The sequence below is a fragment of the Cynocephalus volans genome, chromosome 8, assembly GCF_027409185.1.
Source record: "Cynocephalus volans isolate mCynVol1 chromosome 8, mCynVol1.pri, whole genome shotgun sequence".
Lineage (NCBI taxonomy): Eukaryota > Metazoa > Chordata > Mammalia > Dermoptera > Cynocephalidae > Cynocephalus > Cynocephalus volans.
In genome coordinates this window covers 81807931-81818598 of record NC_084467.1, presented here as the reverse complement: position 1 = coordinate 81818598, position 10668 = coordinate 81807931, and the positions used below count along the sequence as shown (strand labels likewise).

Below are 10668 nucleotides of genomic sequence, written 5' to 3'. Positions count from 1 at the left end.
AGATGAACAAGCAATAGTTATTAATATTATATGGGGGACAGGAAAATGAAAGAAAAGTTTTATAAATACTAATTCAAATGAATATATTAGTGGAAATGGAAAATCCTTACCTCCCTAGCTAAAGAAAAGCAGTCAACTTCCTGCACTAGTGTGTATTTTCAAGCAAATACAGAAGCAAAACTCATTAGCTCTTTAAAAAATACACACATTTAATGTTGGTCTGTTTCAATTCTAAGTAAAGCAATTCCAAAAATACAAACTGAACATCAGAGTCATGTGAACCACCAAAATAAAACAGACATTCACAATAATTACGTCTAAAGACAGTTCAGCTTGATAAATCGTCTTCCAAGTACGTTAAAGAAAGAGTTACTAAAAATACTGCTGGTGTTCAGTTAGAATTAAAGGACTTTGGGGAAAAATGAAATAATATGACACAGGTGGAGTGAATAAGGTTACACGGGATTTACATTTGCCATTACCCCTAGATATAAACAAACATTCAAAAATCAACACAAACTCTGTGTGTTATTCAAAATATTGCAGCTGCAGGAAAGGCAACTTTAAATTAATAGCTAGGGGAAAATCAAGTTTTGGTGGAGGTAAACAGAAATGACAGTTTTTAATTTGCACTTTTGTAAAGCTCATTTATACCTGGCCAACCAGGAACCAAATGAAGGACAACGACATTCTCTGCTTCTTTTGGCTATAATGTGACAAGAAAAGATCATCTTTTGAAGATGTTTAAAGAAATAAAGCAACTTTCTTTATAAACAGTCAAATAATCAATTAATGGAATAAATAAGCACTAACCCACATTTTTACCACTCTGTAATCACTACACTTTACAAATTTTTCATTTTGGTGGCAAATTCCCCAATTTTTAGTCTAAAACCCACCAATCACTTTTAAAAGCAAAATGAATAGCCACCAAAATAAGAATATTCTTCTGTTTACTCTTTGGCTAAAAAAGAAAACAAACAGAACAAAAAGAAACAGAAGACAGCTCTAACACTGGTGATAAAAGAAACTGGTTTTTAACATGTAAAATAAAGTTATCAATTTAAATCTTGGTACATTTTATAAAAACAAGAGGTAATGTTGTAATAAACAGCAGTAGCCTCACCTGGCAACATACTGTTTGTTAACCCTGTGCAATAAAATACTTTGTTCATACTACATTTATTTAAACATGACTAACAGTAACTACAGACATTTCAGGAATCTTCACGGGACTCCTATAGACTTACTGTTAAAACTGAGAGACATTTACAATCATAATGTGCCACGAATATTTCAAAACGTTACTTCTAGTTGAGATAATGTTCATTATTCGAATTTGTTTTAGGTACTGAACAGCTGAGTTACAAGGACTGAAAGTGAAAAGCATTCTAAAAGCCCATGAACACTGTTGTTCACACCCTTCTTCAGAACAACTAAACTTGTTTGACACATTTCTCTTCATACATAGCAAGCAACAGCACCCAATAAAAGCCTGAGAAGAAATGCTGCTGTGTAAATACTGCAACTATTCCTGAAAAAAGAATTATGGGATATATACTCCAAAGCTGCCCATTCCCATAATTTGTATTGCATAGGTCACATAATCACACACATATATATACACGTGTGTATATATATGCACATGCAAAGAATATATTAAGACGACAATGAAGTCTAGTCACAGAGCAATTTACAGGCTCAATATATTTTTTACACTTTGCTTGAAAAAATTTCAATATTTTACAGTCTTTCAGTAGGCATTATATACACTGCACTTTAGGAAATCTAAAAGGTATTGAAATAGATTTTTTCCAACATTTTGGTAACAAAACAGACAATGTTTCTCCAAATACTTGTGCTATCTACATGATCTGTTTGCTCTGATAACCACTTATCACAAAACCTGACTCAATGGAATAATTAGAAAAATTATCTAACACCATGCATGGGTTTGAATCATTTTTAATATCCTATCCTAGAAACATTCTACAAATCTTAAGATTTAAAAAATTAAGTCTCTGTTCTGATTTTTAAAAGATATCTTTTTATGACAATATCCATAACATTAACAGGTACATGTTAAGGCTAGTATCATCTCCTTTTGCGAATTTTTTGACTTTTTTTTTTTTAAAAGAAAGATAGTAAAAAACCAGACTCCTCTAGGGCTTTGAACTGTACCTACAGAAAATGAGAGTGCAGTGAACATAATGTTCAGTCCTACAGTCAGGATGCAGTTGCTCCTTCCCATTCCACAAGATACTGCACCTTTCCATCAAGTGTCACCCGACGAGCCAAAACTCGGTATTTTTCACCACAAGCTATTCTACCCGCAGCACCAAAATAACTAGTAATTGAGTTTTTTAGATGATTGAGTTGTAACTCCTGATCTGCTAAATTATTCAGAATCTCTGTGTTGAGTTCATCAAATTGATAATCTTCTTTGCCTTCATCATCTTTTACAATTTCTGAGTTCTGAGTCTGGAGTGCTCTCCTTGGAAGACGACCTCTTCTTCTCCGCAAATGTGGTATTGCAGCAGGCCAAGATCTTCCTGTACGAGTTCTTTTTCTGGAGTCAGATAATCTATGGAACAGAAATGGCCAAAATTTTCTACAAAGCTTTTAAAGCATCCTTCACCCATATAATATGTTCCCTGATTTTTTGGATCATTCTACTATATAAGCATATACCCCTTGCTGACATAAAAATCAGCCAAACCAAAACAATAAAAGTTATATAAATGAACTATCACTTGCCTTCATTACTTTAGATTCCATCACCTTCTTGGGGCTGAACTTTGCAGAGCTTGTATTCCTTAACTACGTACTATTAAGCTTAAAAAAATCAGAGCAATTTTTTTTTAACTAGGAGGTTATAAAGCAAATTCTTTACAAGAGGTCCTACTCATAAATTAGGTATTATCAATAGTCTCATCATTTAAAAAAAGAACAGTTCACTCATTCATTGCAACAAATATTTAATAAGCACAAACTACATACAAGACACTGTTCCATGTGCTTCAATAAAAGAACTAGAATAAAGGTTTTCTTATTATCAGTACTAGGCCTAATGAAGTAATATAATGAACTGGAATAAGCACAAACTAGAAGCCAGGGTATCCTGGGTCTATCTCTAACTCTTTGAGGGGTCTTCAAAAAGTTCATGGAAAGATTCGTATTATCTTTTAATTCCATTTTTCCATAAATTTTTTGAAGTACTCTCATATTATTTGGTCAAATTCAATTCTCTTATCCTGTGTGAAAGAGTTGAACAAGATAATCTTTGAGGTCCTTTTCAGCACAGAAATTCAATGATTTTACAATCTTGTAACAAAAAGGGAATATGCCATAACAGCTAAATTCAAAAAAAAATTTTTTTTTTTTTGGTGACCGGTAAGGGGATCGTAACCCTTGGCTTGGTGTCGCCCGCACCGCGCTCAGCCAGTGAGCGCACTGGCCATCCCTATATAGGATCCGAACCCGAAGCCTTGGCGCTCCCAGCGCTGGTGCGCTCCCAGAGCCGCACTCAGCCGAGTGGAAATTCAAAACCTTTACAATCATACTGCCTAAGTCAACAACCCAGCTTTGCTACACTTGCTAAACATGCAATGTTGGGCTTGTTTATTAAAAGCCTCTAAATCTCAGTTACCTCATCTGTAAAATGGGAATAACAGGACCTACAACACAAAAAATTGTTTTAAGAATTAAATAAGATGATGTATGCAAAAAGCTTAGCAGGGTACCTGGTAAGAGACCAAAAACAAAAAAAAAATCTCACATTATTATTAAAGATTCATTAATAAAGCAGTTACACTTTAAGCCTTTAACGCAGAATTTTACATGATTTACAAGGTAGCTTTTGAATTGTTAACAATTAAACAAAAGAAAATATAAAACTTGAAAACTAGTGGCTCTGACCCTAAGTATACTAAAATTTTCATACCTGACATGATATACTTTTGTCCTTCTGAAGAGTTGAGTTAAATACAATATTTGAGGGGTATCTGCTATTAATAAAAACCCCGAGTTTAAAATCCTTTCTTTGACAAAAGGAATTAGGTGCCTGATTCAAACTTATCTAAAAAATAAATAAATAAAATCATCTTAAAGCAAGGTACACTTGTATAGTAGAGCCATAAAAAGGCCTATCAGAAAAGAACATAGCCTCTAAACAATGGTATACCTCTTCTCGGTCCACACAGCAAATTTCCTAATTTGAAAATTTAACGTTTGTCCTCTGAAAGGCAGAAATATTCAGATGAATATTAACTTAGGGAATTTCCATATGGATTACTTCTCAAAAAGTGGAAAGACATACTTGTACCACTTTCAACTGCTAAAAAATTATTCAATCATTGGTTTACAAAGAAAAACAATCTGGAAGAAAATTAGTCAAGTTAATCAGAACATAAAATACTTACCCATAATGCCTGGAAATACTAGACGAGGTAGTTTCTTTTGCACTGGAAGCACCCGTGAAATCCACATCTGAGGTATTGGATGAATGTGCAGTTCCCTCAGTTCTCCTGAGATGAAAGAATTTAAATGGTATAACGACTATGTTACATAACAATAGAAATACTAATTTCTCCCAAAAAAGAAAATTCCTAGGAAAGGAAAAAATAACTTTCTATTTACCCTATCGAACAAGGTAAATCCAAGGAAGGATTCTCTGAAACTGATTCTTTATCCTGGAAAATAAAAAAATACATTTAAAGGACAGTTCTAGAGTCAGCTGAAAAAATATTAGCTTCTCAGTAATTTCACACATCCATCCTCTCTGAGAACATATACTAAAATATCCTCTTACCAAAGGTGGCTCAGCAGATTTTTGAATCATTTTTCTTGTATATGGGCCAGGTGGACGACCTACAGATTTTTTCTTTCCTTTTTTATCTATGCCATTGCTTACTTCCCTGAAACAGAAAACCATTATGTACTTAATCTCTCCATAAAGAAAACAAACAAAAAAAACAATAGCTTTAAATATGTAATTACCTACATACATATTATATTTTACATTTTTATATTAATGGTAACATAAAAACTACATTAAATATAAGTTGAATCTACACGTTCAGTCAAGTGCATAGATAATAATTCTAACTTAAATATTTCTTGACTTAAGAATATTTACATTTGAAAGGTTTAAGGAAAAAAATGTTCTCTTTAATATAATTCTGAAAAATATATACCACCTAAAGATTTAAAAACAACAACAGAAATAAAACACAATTACATTGGATGCAAGATTTCGAAACTCCTAAAAACTCAATTATTTACTTTAGATTGTTACTACCTGGGGGATGTTTCAAGAATTTACTACTGAAAATGACTATGAATTTAGCAGTTAAACCTCATGGAGCCAGGAAGTACCTATATTAAAATTACAGTAGCTATCAATAAAGTTTGCCTTTAGAGATAAATATGAGTGCGTATATATATATATGGATTCTTGAATGACACTATCAGAAAGAGAATGAAGGCTAGGGTGGCAGAATATAAAAGAGAAGAGAGTAGGGAATCCTTTTTGTCAGCAGGGAGTCATCAAAGGGCAAATCACAAAAGACCTAGAAAACCAGTTTTTAAACATAACGCCAAATATCAAATAGAGAGGAAAAAAGTGCAATAGTCAAGGATACCTCTAATTAACAGAAGGGAAGAAAAAAGGGCAAACAGCAATATACAGAACATCCACTTCACTTACTCAACAAACAATAGCTACCATATAAGGGGACATTAGATAATAGGGATACAAAGATGTTCCCTGTGCTAAGTGGTTCACAATATAGTTTGAAGGTGACAAATGTATATACAAGCAAGCTAATAAAATGGGGTTAAGTGCTACGAGAAAGTTATCCAGGAAAATTCAATTAAAATAAAACAAACAAAAAAATGAACAATACTACATAACAGGCTACAAAGAAGTGAATGAAGAATACTTGGAAAACTCCCTACCCTTCTAGATGCCAAACTAAGGTCAGGGAATAAAGATCAAAGTATAGGGAAGAAAGTTGGGGAGTGAGCTAGAAGAACAAAACAGAAGTAGACCTATAATCAAAAGTCCCAATGATGAGATGAACGGGACATACATTTTTTTGGAAAAATGATCAACATAACATTTCCAAAGTACCCCTGGACTAAAGAATATACTCTCAGACTAAAAGGACCAATCCATACAAAGGGCCAATAAGGAAGTGAGGATGCCATTAAAGAAAGCTGCTCATTTGGTGGCACCAAATGACATGACAGCTACCACAGATGGAGCATCCTATCATATCATGATAGGAGTGAGAGAGTTTGTGTAATTCTTTTTTCTAATTCATTATATGGGCAATGCTGTTAAAGGATTAGAGTGATAAAATTTGAAAGTGATAGGAATAATAAGCATCCTTTCCTCAGGAAAGACACCTTAAAGTAGTATCGGTAGTATCTATTTTGCTGCAAACTTCAAATGGCTATGACGCATTGTCAATGCACTGTAATTACATTTTCTTACTCTCCAAAATAACCATTTCATACCTTTTATTTACTCCTTAATTTACCTTTCTGTACAACCCTCTCAGCTATCTTTGCCTCACATTTCATTGAGAAAATAGGAGCTACCAGGCAAGAACTTCAGTCATCATCCAACTGTTCAATCTACAACAGAACCAACAACCGTACTCATCTTCTTTTCACCCCATTTCAACAAGAGTGTTTCTCCTCCAATCAAATGCCATTCCCACATTTAGACTCTGGATCCCTTCCATTTTGGCTTCTCAAAGCCTATCCAATATCTTCAATTAGCTCCTCTCTCTCCTACACCCATCTCTTCTTCTCCACTGGATCTTTCCTACAGGCACACAAAAACAGGTTTCAACTTTCTCCCATCTATTAAAAAACCATCACTTGACTGGTCCCATCCCCCTCTCAGCAGCCATTCCATTTGTACGCTTCAAAGTAAAACTTCTGAGAGTTGATGACATATACCCTTTCCACTTTCTCCCTTCTCATTCAGAATTCTTAAAGATAGTCTTCTTTTCCCCCTTTTCCTTTACTAATGTTGTTGTCATTGTTATTATTACTTTGAATCTGCCTCTGCCCCTCATATGTAGAAGTCCAGTTTTGACATGTGTTCGGACAGTGCTGTATTCAATCACACTTGTACTCACTCCAATCAGACTTCTATCTTTACTACTTCAAACAATTACTTTTGTCAAGGTCACTAATAATAAAATGATACTTTATCCAATAAACATTTTTCTCTCATCTTAATACACCACTCAAGAGCATTTAATACAGTATGATATACCATCTTTCTTGAAACACTCCCCTTCTTATGTTTTTTTATGACAACAAACTTTCCTGGTTTCCTCCTATCTCACTGGTGGTTCTTTTTTAGTCTCCTTTGATTATTTCACCTCTTGCAAATTTTTAAATATCAGGACATTATCCTGAGCCACATTCTCTCCTCTATCTACTTGCTCCCTAGGTAATTTCATTCATTTCCATGGCTTTATAAATCAGCTTCCAAATGTATATCACCTGCCCTGACCTCTCCTTATACATCCAGTTGCCTATGTCTCACATCATCGTCACTTAGATATCCCTCATAAGAATCTCAAACTCAATGAGTATGAAACAAAAGAATGCTTAATTCATCACACCAATATCTGTTCTTCCAGATCCTGGTAACAGACACCACCATCCACCTTCGCTCAAAGCAGAAATCTGAGTATCATTTAACTTGATTCCTCCCGTCCTTTCATAAATTAAATTCATTAGAAAATCCAATCAATTCTGCCTCCAATAGAGAATTCAAATCTATTTTCTCTCCATTTGACTGTTACCACCTACCTCTGCACAACCATCATCTATCTTTCACTAGACAACTGCAACAGTCTTAATTTTCTCCTGCTTCTATTCTTACCTCTACCACTATTCATTCTCAAAAAAGCATCTCTCCAGAGTATTAAAGTATTTTTAAAAGATAATTAAATCTCCTTATATCCCTTAAATGGCTCCCATTATCCTCAGAAAACAACCCAAAGTCCTTATTCAACCTACAAGACCCTACATGATCAAGCCCCACCCAACCTTCCCAACTCCTGATGCTACTCTCGTCCTCACTTATACCACACTAGTCTTCTGTGAGTTGGCAGAACATGTCTCAAGGCCTTCACTCTTGTTCTGTCTGCTACCCGGAGTATTCTTCCCATTGTTCTTTCTTCACATTGTTAAGAGATGATTCTCATTCTTTAAGTCTCAGCTTAAATATTATCTTAAACAGTCCTTCCTCAAACCTCCTTTTAAAAGTACAAAGCTCCATATACCTCTATCCATCCCAGTAAATCTAAAACAGAAACAGTATGCTATTTCCTAAATGGCACTAGCATGAACTCTAATTCTTTTACTTGTTTATGACCCTTCTTTATAACGTAAACCCATCAGGGCAGCAGGAAAATCTGTCTTGTCATTGTATCCCCAGATAGATAATAAGGCATGTGATAAATGTGCTGAATGAATGAATTAATGAACAAATGAAAAATTAATGAACAAATGAAAAGACCAGAACTTAAGCTGTTTGCTAACAAAATCAATAGGGTCTACCCCCAGAAGGCCAAAGACCTAAAATAAACAAACAAACATCTAGCATCAACTCTGTACTTTGTCTAAGCAAGAAAATATAGACAGAAAAAAAAAAAAAAATTCAGGGTAACTGCCACTTGTACTTTCAAATGTACTGAGACTAAACAGCATACAGTTTTAGTTACAAATAAGCTAAAGAGAAAAACTAAGCCACAGATCAACTTTTACCTTGAATCAGATATAGGTTTGGATGCCTTTCTGCCTTTAATTTTAAATTCATGGGATGTTCCTTCAGGTTCTTTCTCTGCTTTGAAAGCCACATTTGGTGGCACAGGAGGAACACGAATTCGCAACCCAAACAAATGCTTCTTCTTCTTTATTTCTTTCCCAGACATAAACCTAAATTTTTAAAAACATTAACTAAAAATTTAAAAACTGAACACATATACATGGCAGACCCTAACTCATAACTTTCAGATATAGGCCATTATACATGAAAGCCCACCCAATACTAGGTGGGAAAACTCCTTCCTTCCCCTTGCTTTCCTGGATTCTTATCTGCCTCCGAGCCAGTCCACAGTAGGATATGATGAGGGGGCAAAGGGGGATAGGACCAGAAGAGAGAACAACACCTGTCTACTTTTCTTTTTAAACATGGCATCTAACTTTTAAAGGAAGGAAGAACAGCACAAAATGGTATCTTTTTTACTCCCAATATGTCTTTGCATATTTTAATATCAACTGTTAACAAACAGCTCAAAAAAGGTTTAGAAAAAGGAGAATTTTATTTCAGAATCAGTCTGAGGAGAGAAACCCTGGTCAGATATACTAAGTAATAGCGTTGAAAAAGAAAGTAGGAGGTTAATCCTAGAGGCCCAGAAAATAAAATAGGAGTGTCTAGGGTGCCAGATCTGGAATTGGAAATAACCTGGGGCACAGAAGTGTTATTTCAGCAGAGTGTGGACTTGGGCCTCTGAAAAATATGCTCCTTAGCCCTTTCATTTAGTATTTAAAGTCCTTATTCCCAAATACCTCCACCTAACCTTTCTCAACTGGAGCCTGCCTGGCCACAAGAACCTCTACAGTTGTTTGGACTGTTCTTCCACTTTTACACAGGTTTATGTACAAGGAGCCCTAATTTCTACCATAACAGGAACAGATGTATTTCTGGCACACTTGGAATTCAGAATTCATTGCCCCATAAAATATCTTTACCAGTACAATAATTGCTCATGTACCTTATGGATTTTGAGCTGGTCTAAAGATCTAGCCACTAGTAATTATAGTATTATCTAATGACAAAATGCTGTCAACGTCAAAACAGCAACTTGGCACAAACAAAAATTTTATAATTCAACAGTTTGTTGGAATGAGCATATACATTTATAAAATTTCTCTTGCATTTTGAAAGTATTTTCAAGAAATACAGATATGCTAGTTTAAAACAAAGGAGGGAAAAAGAGCTATACAAAAATATATCAAATAATATCACTTAATTTTCTTATGCCACTCAAAGCAGTAACATTAGTTTTCTATAACTGATGGCAACAACTAATCTTAAAACAAAAGATCTCAGCCTTTTAAAAAACCCATATTCTCTACAATATTTTTCCCTCTCTTTTGCATATTCCCAAGACCTAACAAGATTTTATTTTACTTTCAATAGACTGCATTATAGAAGTAAGTTATTACTGAATATGCTTTTTCAACAGAACAGGCCAAATTTCCCTGGAGATACTGATATGCCTCCCACCCACCATTCCCAGGAGGATTACTCTTCCCTTCTCTTACCCTTGAGAATCACTGCTTTACTCTAACTGAAAGAGAATAGGACATTAAAATGTTTAAAATGGTATACACTTGCTCTATACACCAATCCCACAATTCTTAAACAATGCTATTATTCCTTATACTTACTAAATGTCTCCCTCATAGGGATACATAAAATAAATCAACTTACATGGTCTTGTAATCATTTAATGCCTCCAGAACATGCTCATATCTTTCAGATTTTGGTGTGTCTGCCAGCTGTGAAGTATCAAGAAACAATTTAACGTACTACAATTTCATCAGTTAGTAATATACAGGTGCTAGATA

The 10668-nt window shown here is 34.5% G+C and overlaps 1 protein-coding gene across 1 annotated transcript in view; it reads right to left on the bottom strand.

The window, feature by feature from the left end:
• Positions 1–1021: 1021 nt before the first annotated feature.
• Positions 1022–10668, bottom strand: part of MTF2 (metal response element binding transcription factor 2) — a 54239-nt gene continuing 44592 nt past the window's right edge. The window contains exons 10-15 of the mRNA XM_063104649.1: positions 10532–10599; positions 8800–8970; positions 4811–4916; positions 4639–4691; positions 4422–4526; positions 1022–2584 (exon numbers count right to left, since the gene is read on the bottom strand). Of these exons, the coding sequence (XP_062960719.1) occupies positions 2227–2584; positions 4422–4526; positions 4639–4691; positions 4811–4916; positions 8800–8970; positions 10532–10599 (861 nt within the window). The 3' untranslated portion in view covers positions 1022–2226. The remainder of the gene's footprint in view (positions 2585–4421; positions 4527–4638; positions 4692–4810; positions 4917–8799; positions 8971–10531; positions 10600–10668) is intronic.